Source organism: Haliotis cracherodii, unplaced genomic scaffold (assembly GCF_022045235.1).
Source record: "Haliotis cracherodii isolate W230 unplaced genomic scaffold, xgHalCrac1.p SCAF_2, whole genome shotgun sequence".
NCBI classification, from domain to species: domain Eukaryota; kingdom Metazoa; phylum Mollusca; class Gastropoda; order Lepetellida; family Haliotidae; genus Haliotis; species Haliotis cracherodii.
In genome coordinates this window covers 7,886,708-7,906,148 of record NW_027266275.1, presented here as the reverse complement: position 1 = coordinate 7,906,148, position 19,441 = coordinate 7,886,708, and the positions used below count along the sequence as shown (strand labels likewise).

General features: G+C 36.3%; 2 protein-coding genes across 2 annotated transcripts in view; one reads left to right on the top strand and one right to left on the bottom strand.

The window, feature by feature from the left end:
• The first annotated feature begins 28 nt into the window (after positions 1-28).
• LOC139469146 (meiosis-specific with OB domain-containing protein-like) lies at positions 29-10,349 on the top strand. Its single transcript, XM_071251280.1, has 13 exons — positions 29-190; positions 787-844; positions 953-1,084; positions 2,587-2,662; positions 3,319-3,511; positions 3,928-4,028; positions 5,156-5,205; positions 6,264-6,359; positions 6,995-7,096; positions 8,158-8,314; positions 9,016-9,217; positions 9,965-10,051; positions 10,169-10,349. Exons 1-13 carry the CDS (start codon positions 29-31, stop codon positions 10,274-10,276), a joined length of 1,524 nt encoding a protein of 507 aa, XP_071107381.1. The 3' UTR covers positions 10,277-10,349.
• Positions 10,350-11,404: 1,055 nt separating this feature from the next.
• The window catches only part of LOC139469679 (transmembrane protein 130-like), a 31,886-nt gene continuing 23,849 nt past the window's right edge, over positions 11,405-19,441 (bottom strand). The window contains exon 6 of the mRNA XM_071251920.1: positions 11,405-17,535. Within this exon, the coding sequence (XP_071108021.1) occupies positions 17,234-17,535 (302 nt within the window). The 3' untranslated portion in view covers positions 11,405-17,233. The remainder of the gene's footprint in view (positions 17,536-19,441) is intronic.

Sequence of the window (19,441 nt, the reverse complement as noted above, 5' to 3'; positions counted from 1 at the left end):
GTACTTCCATCAGATCTATATATACGGAATGGCATGGTCAGGAAGATTTGATGACTTCAGCAACTATTCAACTACCGATGACAATAGAAGACAGAGGAACAGGTCATCAGGTGGCAGCAGCAGTTTTGGAACAACGGCTTCAGGAGTTCCAGTGAAAATCAATGAGATAACTCCAGATATTCCCTATGTGGTAATCACCCCAGATAACCGATAACAATCCCTGATTTGCTGATATTAGAACTCTGCTTATGAATCCTGTGTCGTTATACGATCACTTTCATGATTGATGATTCTGGTGTCAGATCATTCTTTATGAATAAGTTTTGTATATATTAGCTGCATATAAGTTCTTTGAAATGATATATATTCACAACTTCTCACAGCTTTAAAGATGGCAACATATCATCGTACATCATGCAGTACCAACATGGTTATTAAATGTTCAGAAATTACAGTTTTCTCTGTGAAACTGAGAACATTAGATGTTTTGTGCCAATGTAATAGTGAAAACAAAAGACACTGTGTCATAATTATGCTGCTGTTTAGAATAAATGGTAATGTTTGGTACAGATACTGTGTCAATTTTAAGGTGTGTTCAAAAAGTTTCATGAAATATAGATAAAAAATAATGTTTTTACACTGAAGCAAAATGGCAGTCTATGGAGTTTTGTAAACTACTTAATGCAATGACTATAGTCACCCGTTCATTGCAAGTCAATAAGTACATAAATTATCGACTTTAAGTTATTATAGTGGGCCCTTGTAAATATATTGTTTCTCTTTCAGAACCTTATTGGATCAATACTTACAAAAGATGGACCAAAATCTATCATAAGCAAAAAGGGTAAGTATTTTCTAAATGGGAAGGGGGTCTGTGTAGACATATGATAACTAAGTGGGCATGACATGCATGACATAATGATTAATTTTACATGTTATTTGCTGACTTCAGGCTCTGGTTCCGAAAGGTTTCTGGTTTCATTTGCACTCAGGGATAGTCCTGATGCACTCATCAATTGTACATGCTGGGGCAATGAAGGATTCATCACTAACCTGGCTCAGTCTTTCACCATTGGAGATATTGGTGAGATTTTACACAATTCCTGGTGTTATAGAAATGTAGATTAGTTGGAACATATTACAAGAAATGAATGTTTCACATTAGCATTAAACACTCAGACAATCAAATGCATGTTGCAGCCCTCTTCAATAAAAGGCAAATGATTTCCTCAACTGTTTTGTAGATGTATTAAATCAAATTTAAATAGTGTATCCAGTATTTATACATTCAAATTGAAAAGACATAATTTCGAGAAAAAATAGGTACTGGAACACTTGATAAGAAACTAAAACCAAAATGTCAGAATATCAAAGAGATGCTAAGCAATATATGTGAACAATGAGATGAGGGACCTTGTGGGTGAAACATCACATTTTGACTTCTTATTATGTGATTAAACTACAGTATCCTAGGACCACAAAAATACAATTCATCACCTTCAATTCATATTTCTTACAGAGATACATGGCATCAAACATTTGGTCTCATTTTCTGCAAAGTCCCATGTTCAGACTTATAACTGTTTATGTAATGATTTCATTTTTAGACATAATGTGTGATTAGTTGAAAGTAGACATGTATGCTGAAATGTTCTGAAATGATGTTTTCATTATATTACAAACTAACAAAAGAAAAATAAGATATTTTGTACAGTCCTCAGACATATGGTGATGGAAGTAAATTGACGTAAAATGTCTTTCTTTATCATGTTTATGATGTCACAGCATAATGGTATCCTAGCACCTATAAGGTCACTTTTCTCCTGGTGGGTCACATATTATGATGCTTAATCTGTTTGTGATGAAGTGCAATCGTTAACTTACATCTTTGCATCTATTACGCCATAGGGGACCTTGTAATCCCATACTTTTATGTTGTATTGCTTTCATCATGTTCATGTCTGTAAAGTATAGTCATGCTCATACAGACAAAACGAGTACATGAAATCCTTGACATGAACATTCAGGTAATATCTACCTGGTGTTAGCAAAGAATATTAATAAATGTTTTTAATGGGATGAATTTTCAGTGGACGGCAATGTTTTACTTCTCTATACAAGTACCAATCACAGTCACACACCAAGTAAAAATATTGATTCTTACTTTCAATATTTGCTTTTGTTACACTAAACACTAATTAGTAGTGAAAACGTAAATATTTTCATCCATTGTGCCATAATGGAAACTGCCAACTGTAAATCATCAGTGTGCATTGAAAAAAATGGCTTAGGGACGGACCACAGATAAGAGAGCATGGAAGTATCATGATATGTATCAGATCGTGAGCAAGGTATCATGATACATATCAGATCGCACAGTTTGTGTTTTGTCCCAGCCCTTTATTTGTATATATCCCAGCCATGCCAGAATCTGACAAGACCACATTAGGCTTTCTTCCTACATGAAGCTAACGTTCCATAATATACCTTCTATACTGCTCAAAAGAGGGGTTAAACCAAACTCACTCCCTTATTCACACATGTTGAGGTCAATACATTGTAATGATGATGTAATGTTATGAACAGTTGAAGTGAGAAATGCCCAGGTTCAAAGCAAGTCAGTGAACCCAAGTGATGACCGATACAAGCCATGGACACCGAGGTAAAAACCATAGGCATGTCTTCAGATTGTTTGATAGTTAACCTTGTACAATCCTTTCTGTGAGAGGCATTTAAAAGTTGGAGTACTAAGTAAGGATGAAATATATCGATGAACAACTTCTTTATTACAATTAGGAGCAACGTTTCGGTGGAGGTTCTAACAACGGCATCAAGCAATTGTTAGAACCTACGTCCTAATTGTAATTAGGTTGTAATTCAAAAAAGTTGTTCATCCATAAATTTTATCCTTACTTAGTACTTAAACTCCTGAAATGCCTGTCAAAGAAGTTTCATGGAGACGTGGCAATCTCAACCATCAACCGACTTAACAACCTTGAGAACAAGTACATCCACTCATCCAACCACCTTACGTTCCTGATGTGATGCAGAGACAACCAACTCGTCACTTGCTTGATAACGGTGTTAGAACCTACACCGAAACGTTACTCCTAATTGTAATAAAGAAGTTGTTCATCCCTATGTCTCATCCTTACTTGTACAATCGTCATTAATAACTTGTGGTATTTTGTGCTATTTCAGCACTTTATTTTCCAGTAAACATAATAAAAGTGAATGTTCATGTGAAAGATTTTGTGAAATGTGAACATTTTAAGAATTTTAGTGGCTCTGGTTAACAAGTACTGATTTTTCTTCCAGTGGATTCCAACTGAATCTTTCAGAGAACCACAGTAGCGTTGAGCTGTATTCTGGCTGGGATCTATCCACATACAACAGACTCAAACATGTTCCTACCAGACCAAACAACGACTACTACACTCTGGAGGATGTCAGTGTGAATGGCACAGCATTACAAGGGGAACATGTTAATCTGCTTGTTGCTGTCAAACAGGTTTCATATTTAGCACAACTAAAATTTTCTTTCAAGTATATTTCCTCTCTAATATTCATGACATGAATGAGGAAATATATGTTAAAAGCCAATATAGCTGCTCAATCTCTGAAACAACAAGGGAAAACTTGTTACATTTTTCTTTCTTATGCAATTCTTGTGTATTCTTATATGTATTATCTGTTGATGCAGCAATTTATTGTTGATCTTTCCTTTCCATTATCTATGCAGTTATGCCTCATTTTCACTCCTGTGATAAAGAGCATGTTTTTGCATTGCATTTCTGCTCAATAACAGTTTCTGTCAATCTAAAACTCTTATGTGAATACATTTGCTTGATACTCACTCATTATTTCCTATGCTGATGTACAGAGTAAAATCATAATGTGATTGTCTGTTTCTTATGTTTCCAACAGGTTTGGCCAGCAAGAGATATTACCACAAAAACAGGCAAACAAACCAGGAAATGTGATGTTGTTCTCTGTGATGAAACCTGCTCAAATTTCATTCTCACATTGTAAGTAAATTTCTTCAGCTGCCGTCTATATGTGCAGTCTCCCCATCACTTCAATATTGATAATTCTATTTGGGATAGATTCATGGCATTCAGTGAATTTATCCATGCACAGTTAAGTAAATAATTGGTCTGAAAATATGTACATGTAACTGATAAACTGTATGTTTTCCCATATTTTGATTTTAAATCCCATTTTGGCATTTAAACTTGATTACTAGTGATATAACTTAATGGACATAATGGTCTAAACATTCATGTATCTCAAGCACTGAGAAATTAGACATATTTGATTCAGTTTTCACATTTACTGTCTTTGTCCTTATTTCTACCAAGAATGGCCACACGTTCAATAATTAGAATATGAATTGTATGTTAAAATATACAACATATGTTCTGCTCCAAATATTCCTTGACCATGTGGGAATGTAGAAGGATATTTTGTTAAACTATGGCCAAATGTATCTGAATAAATGCACTTTTCTGAAAAAAAGAAAAGAAAATTAATTGTTTTGTCTATGTTGATAGTTGAATACCATCAGTAATCTGAAAATGAAAATGTGTTTGTGCCTCAGTACATTTTCACATTTTGACAACCAGTGAACCCAATTGATTTCTAGTTATGAATAATTTCTTATATTTTATTTTTTCATTTTAATAAGTTGCTGATACAGTCTGGAACTTTAGCCAATAGTCTGATTGCTAGTAGAAGCTGAGCTAATAATAGTCCATATGTATGATTATAGATGATGAAAATGATGTCAAAAGACAAATTCTAGCAGGCTCTAACAAACTTGGCACAGACTGCCTCAACTGTTTTCCCATTCAGGGAATTACATGTTCAGCATCGCCTTCTGTACATACCCTGAAAAAAAGAACACTGACAAAATCCTATCCATCAATTTTGCAAATAATCCAGATAGTATTATCACTTTGTGACTCATTCTTTTGACGAAACACAACAGGAAACATTATTGAACAAAATGCTTTTGCATTCCTCTATCTTGTGCCATCAGTGTATGTTCATGTCAGGTGCGCTCTGTGGGGAGGTAATGTGGTTGTCTGAATTTACTGATATTTATCTCTCAATTTTGCTCCTTCTTCTGTGACACTATGAAATCTTCTTACAGATGGGACAACTATGTGGAGTTTGCCTTGAACTGGGTCCCTCGTCAAACAAGTATGTTAAAATATATTCACCATAGGGGTAGAAAGAACAAGAGTAATCCTTTCTGATTTTGCACATGTGCTTCTAAGCAATGCTCAATGCTGAGTCAGTGTTAGAAATTGGCACTAGTCCTGTAGTCCTTCACTAACTGCCCATAAGGACTAGTAGAAATTTGCCATTTTGAAGGGTTTTGCAATAAGTTATCATTAGTTTCTACTGCTGCTGACTGGTCAGCTGCTGCAGTATGATGTCATTCCAGTTTTGAGATGCTATGATGTGACATCATCATAACGTCTCAAGTTTATAATATTATGTCATAATAAAATAGGTTGACATTTCATGTTTTTGTCATTATTTTCTTTCTTAAAGTTACAATAAGTACTGTACAAAATACCAATTAAGGACTACCAGTATCTGTCCCCCATAAATAATGCTGTAAGTCAATTGCCGAAGACTTGAGATTAACACCATTCATATACTCAGGACGGATAATTCCTTGTTACTTGTTGGTTAATTACAAAATCTTTCACCTTATCATGCTTATAAAGTGTTCCCGCTGGCTACTCTTAGAATTACCAGTCCCCCCTAATTTTTGCCAGTCCCAACTTTCAACATATAAAAAAACATATGAAAATTATTTGTTTTTAATTCTTTCAACATCATGTTCAGTGCAAAAATGTCATCTCTGAAGTAACTTACTTAGATCCATACATCATGTCACAATTTTCTCTTTTTGGATATTTTACCTAGAAATAGACAAGGGGAAATCCTGATGGTAACAGACAAGCTGACTTTGTTAAAAAAAATGTACTTATATGAAATTTTGTTCAACAACAAAGATGTATCAGGTACTTTATTTGCTGGTCCACAGGGACTGGCAGTCACATGAACTACTGGTCCAAGCCTTATTGTACCGGTAAAAAACATGTAATTACTGGTAAATGGGAACGCTGTTTTAGAACTTTGAAAATCTCAATGTCCTTAATTCTGTAGGATGTTACAGCATGCACAAATTTTAATTTAGTTTGTATAATTGCATTTGTATTATAAGATCTGTATATTTGTTTCAGTAATATTTGCTGCAGATGTTAAAATCCTCCACAATAGCTACAAAGACTGCATGTCTGCAACTGCTGATAGTAAAACTGTCTTCACTGTTGACCCAGGTTAGTAGGTTTAGCAATCACAAGAAAATTCATGATGATGACGACATTAAATGGCTATAGAGCATATGCATTAGTATATATGCTTCAGCAAGTGTTGTCAAGAATGAAGTATTCCTTCTACCTGTCCGTCTGTAGTGTTTTGTAGACCGCCCCTATGTCTAGTGGTAAAGCCTCCACCCGGAGAGCGGAATGTCAGGGTTCGATACCCAGCCGCGTCATACCAAAAGACGTTACAAAATGGTACTTGTTGTTACCCTGCCTGGAGCTCAGTATTAAGGGGCTAAAACAAGGACTGGTCGGCTCTTAGTCAATATACTCTGTCTGAGTGGGTATTCATGTTAAACAGGGGAATGGTATCTCAGTGGGCTAGCACTATAAAATCAGCATTAGTTCGGACTAGTACAAGCAGCCACACACACATTCACACATGCATACACCTCGCTATATAAGTGCAGTAATCTAGGACATGACATTAAACCCCATTTCACCTCACCTCACCTGTTGGGTTGTGTAATATCTGTCTGAAAAAATGCCTAAAATACTACGAGTTAGGAATTACTCTTTTCTGGAAGAGCAAAAATGTTGTGAAATGTAGATATCTAGATTTACATGGTAACATGTTTGTGGTTTCACAGACACTCCGGAAGGCCATATCTTGTACCAGTTTGTGAAATCCCAGGCAGATATGGGTTCCAGCTTCTTGGCAGACACAGACAGGAGTGAACAGGACCCAGAGTGTAAGTAACAGTATTTGTACACATTTCAGCAGAGACATTTCATCTTGCCATCTTTTCTTCATCCATCGCCAAGATTAGTCTCAGAATATTCTCAACTTTGATCTTGCTTGAGGCCTATGTTATCCACTGCCCAAACATAGTTTTTTAGGGGTTACAGTAGACTGACATTTAGTCCCAGAGTTAACATAGTTAAAATTATTATGCCTCAATGAGATTGACCAATCAGAAAGCAGAACTACTAACGCCATGTGAGCCTGTATACCGTCAGTAAAAATCCAAGATGGTTGTTACTGACCTTACATGAGACCGTATACCATCCGTAACAGTCATTTTAGATTTTCCAAAACCCACCTCACAGATTTCACAATTCTGGTACAGTTATTCATTCTTTCGACTCTGTTTTGAGTTTTAATATCATTAATTGTTATGCCCAAAGACAATAATTGTGACTTTATTAATAAAATTGTAGAGAAAAAAACTTACAACAGAGGTCACAGAGTTACAAATAGCAACGTCATGGAACATAATACAGGATGACATCACAAACAAGAAACGTGAAGCAAAAGACATCACATAGCAATAGAAGGTGTGAGCCCAATGTTTTTTTGCTAACCTAATAATATACGGCAACTCAAGACACCGTAACTAATAATATGCATCTACAAAATAAAAAATAAAAAAATCCCATTGGAGTCCAGGATAATCCTTAATTTCAGGACTTGCCAAATCATTCTAGACTTGAGTTTGACTCATGTTTCAATTTATTCTCTAGGGTCTGAGAGACAGACTAGGGTTACAGAAAAAGGGTTCGGTCCATCTGTCATGTTTCGTTTCCACAGCATAATTCATAAACCGTTCAATATTTCTTCATGAAACTTTGTATACATATAAGGCATGCACTGAACTGGTGCCTCCTGTTATTGAAGATTATTTTTCTGTTTTGTGTTTCCATGGCAGTTGAGAGTAGGGTTTGTTTCTGGAGCATAACCACGGTTCCATTTTCGACATCTGAGAGTTTTAATGTCTCTTTGTCTTTGTTTTCCTCCTCCATCCTCCCGTAGTGTCAAGCATCAGGGATGTTTACAGTGTGGAGAAGGTGAAGCAGTGGAAGGCAGCAGTGTCGGACCAGGAGCAGAGTGTGCACTACTGTGTCATGTATGTCTATGTCACCACATTCAACATAGATGCGGACAGCAACACTGTATTCAAGAATGTATGGTACGTTACACCATTCAGCTCATCTTCAATTTTGATCTAGTTATAATCTAACATACATATTTTTAACATATCTGTTGTCATAACTATTTTGATTTAATACCCTTTAATAACTTCTATAATGAGTTTTATTTCAAATTTGATTGTCACAATGGAAATGTTGCACAGCATTAATGTGAGATGCAGAGCTATGATCCTTTTTATAGTGTTTTTTTAATGTTATTAAATTCTTGTATTTTGGATGTTAATATCATTGAGGTTTGATCAATAACACTTACCGTATATGATCGCGTATAAGCCGAATTTTGAGGACCAGAAAAAAGATTCTGTAGAGAGGGGTCGGCTTATCCACGGGATACACTTTCATGATAGTATTTTTCAGATCGTGATATGTCAGAAACATCGCCTGAATGACGGTCCGATAGATCACAACTTCCCGAAAGTTTGGAAGTTGCCACGACTAGAGCCATTATTGTTATAAATTATCAATAAAGTTATTATTATACATATATTTCTATATGGTAGAAAACCATGCTGTTATATCTTAGAAAAAGGGTACAGCAACTAAGATATTTGTGACATAGATGTACATACTTACGATATATATGACCATCTGATATGACTTATTCCCAAAAGAATAGAATGGATTATAGTCACTTCACTACATCATAAATAGTTAGAAACATGCATGATCTTTTCTTCAGCTCCAACTGTAAGAGAGAACTCAAGGCTGATACAGGATTCATTTGCACCAATGACCAATGTCCAGGAAGTGACCCAATGGCCACTGACCTGTCTGGCCCCACTGTGGAGTTCAACATCTGGCTGTCTGTCTCAGACCACACTGGCACCCTTGACTACTGTAATCTGCAAGGGGCACCTGCAGAAGAGGTCCTGGGCTGTAAGGTGAGCTAAGTCACTTTGCTGTAACCTATCTTGTCACAATCCAGAGTTACAAATGGTAACTTCACATTTTGGGACTTCAATCTCATTAAGATCAGGTTCCTCTGATAAAATACATGTACTTCTTTGCTTGAAGGTATGACAACACCTCTATAGAAGTTTGGTTCAGGTGAACCACAAGTGAACTTTGACTGCCTAATTTAAATGAGGGATGCGTGGGTCAGTCAGATGTCAGAAAAGATTCAGGTTCATTTCCTTGCCACGTGCACCTTGAGTCAGAAATTTTTTATTTGTGCAACTGATAACCCGCACCGTTTACAAATATTCCTTCCAAGGTACTCCATTTTAATGTAAATACCACTGTGTTCAGAAGTGAGAGGGCGTATAAAATATTTGCAATATAATGGCGCAGCCTTTTTAATCTATATTCAGAATTTGTAGTTTTAGTTTGTTTCTGAAATACGGAAATCCCATATGCAGGTATGAATGTACCGTAAGTTTGGAAGTCTTGATGCTGATTGGCTGATTCGAATGTTCACCCGACACAACCTCCTATGAAGGTGTCCTCAGACCTTAACAATCAGAGGTATTGCATCAGAGTAGAAGCTTGGAATTTGAATTTCTGTATATATCCTACTAAAATAGTGTATTATTTTTAAAAACATGTTTTCTCCAGAAACTGAGAGTATGTTCATGTATATCATAACAATTGTAATTCACTATTACATATTTGCTTTTTTTTCACAACAGGCTACTGAGTTTCAGTCTTTTGACATTCCAAGGAAAACAAGCAGCAAGTGGTCGTATCTGCTGGAGAGATGCAAAGTGGTACTCAAGGTAAGGGTTGCTGTTCACATTTACTACACTCATGAACGGTTGTCTGATTTGTCAGGGTGGTAGTAATGCAGTAGTTCTTAAGTGGGCAAACGTTGATATATGTTATTTCAATTTCAGATGAAGAAGATTTCGACTGACTTCAGTACAAAAACTTCATTTCGAATCCTGTCATTATCAAAGCCCCATGCAACAGAAATAATGAACACAACAAATTTCAAGTACTGAAAACAACAGTTCTGTATATACAGATAAATCAATGAAAGACAGTTTCCTATGTTGTTATAGTGGTAGTTTTGCTGTTTAATCTAGTGTATAAATATTAAAATAACGTGTTCAGCTTCTTACTCTGAAAAGCATTGCAAGGGAATAAAGGCCTGGAGGTCATATAACCAATTATTCATATTTTTATGAGTACTGATAATTCTTTCCTGTTCTATTTAATAAGCAGGACTGTTGATATTAAAACTATTTTTGTACATTTAAGTTTTGAACTCATCATGGGTCAAAGACCAGTACCAGTAGTTAACTGTGATACATCCAATGTTGTCTGTGATATGTTGCTTTCTGTGGTTTTCATCTAAGTCTGTAGTTTCCTATAGCATTATTTGTTTTGTTCAATGAATAATAAAAATTGTGTCTTCATTTTGTTTCTCCATCGTCTTTTTACAAAAGTCTCTCTATTTATCATATAGTTCCAAGATAATATTGGAACAAATCTGATCAATTGTTAACTCAATGTCACCTCTTTGTGTATATGATACTTAGAATCAATGTTCCAATGTAAGATATGGGTTTGAACTTGTCTTAAGAAACCTGTTTTTGTCGTAAGAGGCAACTGAAGAGATCGGGTGGTCAGGATTGCTGACTGGGTTGATGTATGTCATTGTATCCCAATTACATACATAGTTTGATGCTCATATCAACACTGGATTGTCTGGTCCAGATAGTCAGACCACATCATACAGCTGGAATCAATGCTAGAGTTGTGCTACTCATCAGTTGCTTATTGTGACCAGCAGAGTGGTGCTTGGAACCAGACAATCCCCATGAGGTCATTGTATGAAAAATCGATGGGATCTTGTGCAAGACAAAAAGACAGACCCTATGTGTGTTGATCAACATGTTTTGGTTTATAAGTACTTTTGCAAAGTTTTTCTTACCATTGGTATTCGATCTTGGGATCTTGGAACAACATGTGCTGTTTCCTACACAATGCCTATTTAATTTGCAATAGGGTTCCATTATTTTTTTTATATTAAAAGTTTTGTAGAACAAGCAAGTTCTTCAATATTTGACTGTTTGTCAAATTGCAATTCAATCAATCATAATTGTACAAGCGACAAAATAAATGTCTCAATCTCAGGATTTTTATTCAGGCTTTCATTGAAACAATGTTTGCATTATGTCAGTGCTATTTACAGTTGAAAACACACACATACACATATCTATATACAGATATTTGTACAATCACTAAAACAAAATGTACAATCACAACTTTTTAGCATAGGGCATTTGAAGCATCTGTTCATTGCCAATTCTACCTACAACCGGAACAATTGTTTAATCTTTTACCTTGTTCATCATAAATTTTGCATCTTCGCGAGGCAAAGGAGTTAACAGACTGTAAAAGTCCAGTTTCCACCCTTGCTGAACTAGGCTGGAATTTCGTGGCTTGATCGTAGCGCCACCAGTGGCTATTGTGAGATACGTCCCTTCTGTCCCTCCTATTGACCAATCAGATTCCACCTCTCATATCACTTGCATTTACTTTAAACAAATTGGCGGTGCCCAGTCAAGACGATCTATTCAGTAATCAAATTCTTTATTGTAATAAAACAGGCCTTTAACCTTACAAAGTGCATCAAATCACTTGAGCATCTTGATCAAAAACATGAAAAGATTCTTCGAAATATCTGTCAACACCCAGTTGGCGGTATACATGCTCTGCAAATCTTGCAATCGATCGAAATTTGCACGGTAGTCGCCATGTTGTTTAAGAACTGGATGTTCTTTACACGATTTGGATTAGACTATGCATAGACTCACTAGTCCAGCTAAAACATACCTCTGTAAGTCCAGCCTAGTTCAACAAGGGTGGAAACTGGACTGTTACAGACAGTTAACACCCTTGCCTCGGGAAGATGTCAATTTTGTCATCCCACATCAACAGCTAACTCATAAATCACAATCATAATAGAAATAATAATCTCTGGTACAAGTAACAAAACATTTATTACAACAAATACAGAAAACAAATGATCACGATAAATGGAATTTCAAGCAATATTTGATAATAATGCTTAATTCACTCGGGCAGTTATTCCAACATTTTACAAACTTGCAACAAAGTTGGTACATTTGACAGATTGGCTGATCATATTAATGAACCACAACTAACCAATGGGATTTATTACTTTGGATTCAAATTATTATTAATTCAAAAGTTTGAAGTCAGGTAGTACAACTGAAACAACTCTGACAATAGGTGTGGGTGTGCAAGGGTTCTTTGTTTTCGAGCGATTAGTTTAATAAACTGGAGAAGCCTGTGAGTAAGTGATGGTCATTCAATGTGTTCATAGTATGATAGTTTATTTAATTCAATTGGATTAACATACAATAGTGGTGTAAAGGGGGTTATAAAAGTTGGTATATTTTTACTGACTGACAATCTCATCACAAGTTTGAAACGACAACACCATGCTTACGATGCTGAATTCAAACTGCGAGTCTTCACTCTAGCTGATATATTATCTCACGGGTTCATAATTCTATATACACAGATTCACAAAATGGTGCTTCGTTGTTGTTAAATCTTTATTAGAAATAATAATGACTTTTTCAATATAATTACAACGTTTTTCACCTTATATTTTTTAATATCTGCGAGTACCGGCACATGTCTTGCAGTCCGACTTCGCAGTGTTTTTTGCCTTTCACTTCCTGGATTGGCTTATCTGCGGGTCATGTCATTTTCTCTCGTATTTCAATGGTCAAGTTAGCACCTCGGCTTATCTACGGGGTCGGCTTATCCGCGGTCATATACGGTATATTTTTGGGAGGGGCACTAATTATCTATATCATGGTATATACCTTTCTGTGAATAAACTTAACAAATGCCAATATTTTAAATGGTCTCTTTAATCAGGTTAATGACTTTGAAGCAGTCTTAAAATCATTCTAACAGTCATAACTCCATATCATCTCCTGTCACTTATGAGGTAATTAATTTCTACACTGGCTTCTTTTTAAAACACAGGTAATTATTTCTTGCAGTTGTTTTATGTTATCCTTTTTAAAATTACATTATGTTTGCCAAGAAATTTACATCTATCTTTATCATAGAAAAGTTCTGCTGGCAGTCACATGTAGTCCAAATTTTCAAGACATTCTGTAAATTGCCTGTAAATTTCAGGAATTTTACAAATTGTCTGAGGAGGATTCAGATTCAGATTGTTGTATATATTGTAGATATATAACTATTGTAGATACATACAACAATCTAAATCTGAAATGGCAAAGGTCCAGAGACAAATCAAGATGTAATGAAACATCATAACAAAAATGTTAAGTGTATGCTCCTCTTGTTCAGTAGAAATCTGAGATGTAATTTTCCATATATAAATGATTAAAAAATAATAATTTTGTGAGATGAATTTTACAAAGCATAATAGAGACCATAGTGAAACAATTCCCTCAAAGCTATCAAGTGGTGATGTTCAACTGACTCATTCATTGCATGTAGACATATACAGGCATTATTATCATTATGTACTCTTAATGAAGGGGGTATAGTCTATTGTGCATCCACTGCTTATTTTGTAAAAGCCTGCTAATTTAATAGCGACACCTACCATGAAATACTTTTTCGAAATTTTTACAGTTAATATCGGGCAATAGGCCAGCTAAATATAGCAGGGAAGTCCAAAGAGGTGCAGGGCCTCGTTCCACAAAGCAATTGTAGCGCGAAGACAATCGTAACTACCATACTTTAATATACACTTAAGACAGTCATAGTGTCACAATCCCTTTGTGGAACGAGCCCTGGTCATAACACTACCCCTTGAAGAAACCCCTGGAGAGTAGAGACAGGATCATAATAAAGGCAGGTCTGGGATTGAACCCACAACCAACAGATCCTTGCAACCCTCTTAACAAACTGTGGTGCTTTAGCCACAAAGGCCAGAGTGGAGTAGTTGCATTAACATGAAATTGTGGACTGGTTGGGCTTGGCTAGTGGCTAGATAATTGTTCATCATAATCATCAACCAAGGAAAAGTGTATCTTGTTACACAGTTGATATGTTACAATCTGTAGCCAATCACATGTACAATATATGGTATTTGGTCTTCACTTCCATGTAAATCAATACATCATGCATGTCACACAAGGACTAGCATACATGTGTGATTCGTTCAGATTCAAAAAGCTTTATAGATCACCAACATAAAATGTAGCCTTCGGCAGTATTCTTCCCATACAGATGATCTGTGGGATCGTGTTACAAGTTTATTACTTGTAAGGCCATTATTAATGTTTATTACCGTAGCTTGATCACAGAATGTTTTCTGCTACCTTGATATCAGCTTCTGCCAAGGTACCATTGAATTTCTATGGGAGTGAACAAAGACTAAGGGAGTTTACTTCATAAACATTTCTGTATGATTTGTTTGTCTGTTTGTTTGTTGTTTAACGCCGCACTCAGCAATATTCCAGCTATATGACGGCGGTCTGTAAATAATCGAGTCTGGACCAGACAATCCAGTGATTGACATCATGAGCATCGATCCATGCAATAGAGATACGATGACATGCATCGTTTCTGTACAAAGGACAAAGGACATAAACCTAGATTAAGCATGGGATCAGCTATATCAGATGTATTTAGAAAAAATATGCCTATCAAATTGTACATTATATCAGAATTAACGACTTTCTGAATCTAAATATTTTGTGTACTTGAGGGCAGAAACATATATGTGTGATATATTTTTTTTATTTAAATGTTTTCGCTTTGGATGAAAATAGGGTTGGCTGATCCATAAAAATGGTTTCATTATTACTCATAATAGAATCTAGCCATCTGATTAACCAGTCATCATGTGAAAAGAAAATGTACATGGTGACCGGCAAGAATGTACAGAAATCTTCATTTAATAGTGTTTCATGTGATAGATAGTAAAATCGTGTTCACCCAGCTAGTGACACATGCAAAACACAATTGGTCCTGAGTATCAACGTTAGGGGTTGTGGGCCACACTGCTGTGCATGGTACTGCACACTCACATAAAGCATTGAAAATGACTTCGAGTGAAAAGTGTACCCGGGATATTTAAAAATGGGACAAATAAAAAACATAATTTAAGATTGGTCTATTTACATCAGATATGTGACCAAATTTTAAAATGTGGCATGTCACATGTGTGGTAGGCACAAACCATTATGCATTAAGAGCTAACATAACAAAACTTTTGAGACGATAAAACACAAATACCAACCTGCTTTGTTAGGTCTTATCAAACCAACAGCAAACATTTCTTGACCTATCCTTCAACGACAAAAGTTTTCACATACAAGAAGTCCACAAAGAAGGTATGACATATTATTGGAAATGGGTGCACTACAAAAAAAACAATCTGATATGTTTTAGTAATTGAGCTCAAGATTTTTCTTCTTTTATGTCCACAGTGTTTCCATGAAACTATGGTTGGTCCATTCCAAAACATAAAAATGGAAATAATACATTGAGTGCCTGAATTTATGAATACTGAATTGAATAGAGCTCTCTCTTGCTGACCTAAATAGTCTGGAAGATTTACATACTGAATATAACCGCTGCCATTCTGTTGGTATTAACAGGTGTGCTCTTTTATGAAGATCACAATAACCATTCAACAAACACCATATTCTGCTAGAGGGGGTACATTGTTCAGTGGACCTTGGTATGAAAACATCAGTGCCCCAAACAATTTGAAAATAAACATCATAAAGCTTAAAAGATATTCAACAAAGTATACTTGTAAAATGATATTGACAAATGATAACAAACAACACAAATAAAAATGTGAAATCTAACATGAGAATTGTTTCAGTTTCAAAATAAGTAGGAATAATAAGTTAGAGTCGTCTAACAATTTCTTAATGCACCATGACATCAATACAACTACAAATCACTGTCATGGCAAAGTTAGTAGCATATAAAGATTGTGCAAGGTTGATGATTTATTGTTAATTGATGACAAGAGTTTGGGCAATTAAAATCACATCAGAGAATCTCTGATTTTTTTGTTTGTTAAAAAGTATGTTATTGTGTAACAGAGTCTAGCATAAAGCTTTGAATACATTCTATAGGTGAGTGGGCCAGAGAGAAACAGAGGCTCTGCTAAAACCGGGTTATTTGGAGCATGGGGAAACAGAATACACAATCAACAATCATCCAAGTGTTACCATGGTTACAACATTTATAACATTTGTCTTATTTTGGCATCACAGAAATCGACGACCATGAAAACATATCTTCCACCCATCGTCTGACACTGGCCGACAGGTAGATTGCAATGTCATATCACAGACAGTCAAACACTTGCAGCAACTGGAAGAGCAACTGGATATCATCCACCAAATCACCCTTTGTCAATGCCAAAAGTATATACAAAAGAGATAATAAAGTTAACTGCAATGAGAATGTTCCATATTTACATAAGGACGTGGTTCCTAGAACAGCAACAGTGATGACACAAGGCAACAATGTTTGTGTTGCATTCATCTGTAACATTGGAGTACACTTTCAGAGCAGCACAGCAGGCTTCTTGCCTGGTCCCGCAATACAACCAAGGATTGTTGAAGATCACCTACAGCACCAATTCTAAAATGTCGTTTCATCAAATCTTTGATTATCACTTAGGAGTGGGTCCATCACGAAGACTTCATTTCAGCTCATAATCAGAAAGAAGTAGCCCTGAAATGTGACAAACAATAAAGAAATTGTCATCCACAAAATGTTTTATGTCTCCATGTTTGCTTTCTTGATCTTGCAAATATTGAAACTGCTCTTTCAGATCAGTACCAAACAGTTTTTTTCCACTACGGAAGAATCACTGGTACGCTGACGATACAAGAGTCCCTTGTTTACAATTTTGCAGGAACTCTGTGTGAGGCTGCATATCCTGACATAGCATAAATACCCTATAAGCTCTCATACTCGTCTGTGGCACCATACTGTTTAGCTGTTGTTTCCTGGAAATCTGGATTGGTGTGTTTCTTGGAATATTTGTTCCTGAACCATATCAGCTTCATCTTGTTGGCAAGTCGGGACAGATAGTTTCCTGCCCCTTCTGTAGACATTGATGGATGGAAGTCAAAATCGGCTACTTCAATGGTTGGCTTTTTTCGTAACTTGTTGAGATATATTGTGCCAACTATGACGATGACAATTCCAATTGTGCAGAATACAATCGGTATGGTGAGGGCAGGCATGTTCACAGAATCTGGAAGAAAAGACGGGAAATTTAGATCCCAAAATGACAACAAAAGAGTTGCATATGTCTGCAGAGTGACTTAATCATTCTTAACAAGTGATACATAACAACTTGTGTATTTAAAATATATTTGTATTACATTCTGGCCTCAATAATTTGTTAAGTATGATAAGGCAGTAATGATACAACATGCCCTTGGACGGCAAATTGGGAAGAAATTATTCATTTTTGTTGAAAATTGGGAATGTTTGTAAAGTTCTAACATTCTTACTTAGAGGTATTCAACCATAGCATTCAGTACTATCAAACGAAGTCACATTTGCAAAGATAATGTTGAAACATATCAACATGAATCTTTTATTCCAGTATGGGGATTCTTACTAATATTTGCTGCAGACTTGCCTGGATACATCCCTGAATATATACAGATATTGAATTGTATGATACTCATATTGTGGCACTCGTGTCGCCGTGCACTGAAACTTTCAGACCTTTTCTTTCAAATTTAAGATGATTATTTTTTCATTCAAAACCACAGAGCAATGATAGTTACAATACATGATTTAAGGACCCACAATGTCTTCTTGAAACACACATGCTCTGTGATGTGACCAACTTTGACCTGACTGGATCAAATGCATAGTCTTCTTGGAAGCACACATGCTCTGTGATGTGACCAACTTTGACCTACCTGCATTGAATGCATAGTCTTCTTGGAAGCACACATGCTCTGTGATGTGACCAACTTTGACCTACCTTGATTGAATGCATAGTCTTCTTGGAAGCACACATGCTCTGTGATGTGACCAACTTTGACCTACCTGCATTGAATGCCTAGTCTTCTTGGAAGCACACATGCTCTGTGATGTGACCAACTTTGACCTACCTGCATTGAATGCCTAGTCTTCTTGGAAGCACACATGCTCTGTGATGTGACCAACTTTGACCTACCTTGATTGAATGCATAGTCTTCTTGGAAGCACACATGCTCTGTGATGTGACCAACTTTGACCTGACTGGATTGAATGCATAGTCTTCTTGGAAGCACACATGCTCTGTGATGTAACAAACTTTGACCTAACTGGATTGAATGCATAGTCTTCTTGGAAGCACACATAATCTGTGATGTGACCAACTTTGACCTACCTGCATTGAATGCATAGTCTTCTTGGAAGCACACATGCTCTGTGATGTGACCAACTTTGACCTACCTGCATTGAATGCATAGTCTTCTTGGAAGCACACATGCTCTGTGATGAGACCAACTTTGACCTACCTTGATTGAATGCCTAGTCTTCTTGGAAGCACACATGCTCTGTGATGTGACCAACTTTGACCTACCTGCATTGAATGCATAGTCTTCTTGGAAGCACACATGCTCTGTGATGTGACCAACTTTGACCTACCTGCATTGAATGCATAGTCTTCTTGGAAGCACACATGCTCTGTGATGTGACCAACTTTGACCTACCTGCATTGAATGCATAGTCTTCTTGGAAGCACACATGCTCTGTGATGTGACCAACTTTGACCTACCTGCATTGAATGCCTAGTCTTCTTGGAAGCACACATGCTCTGTGATGTGACCAACTTTGACCTACCTTGATTGAATGCATAGTCTTCTTGGAAGCACACATGCTCTGTGATGTGACCAACTTTGACCTGACTGGATTGAATGCCTAGTCTTCTTGGAAGCACACAAGCTCTGTGATGTAACAAACTTTGACCTAACTGGATTGAATGCATAGTCTTCTTGGAAGCACACATAATCTGTGATGTGACCAACTTTGACCTACCTGCATTGAATGCATAGTCTTCTTGGAAGCACACATGCTCTGTGATGTGACCAACTTTGACCTACCTGCATTGAATGCATAGTCTTCTTGGAAGCGCACATGCTCTGTGATGTGACCAA

Excerpts from the sequence above, each read along its gene's own strand:
- LOC139469146 (XM_071251280.1), top strand. The coding sequence starts at position 29 with ATGGCATGGTCAGGAAGATTTGATGACTTCAGCAACTATTCAACTACC. Across the intron at positions 5,206-6,263 it reads CTGGGTCCCTCGTCAAACAA|TAATATTTGCTGCAGATGTT; the intron begins GTATGTTAAAAT and ends TATTTGTTTCAG. Across the intron at positions 8,315-9,015 it reads ACTGTATTCAAGAATGTATG|CTCCAACTGTAAGAGAGAAC; the intron begins GTACGTTACACC and ends TCTTTTCTTCAG.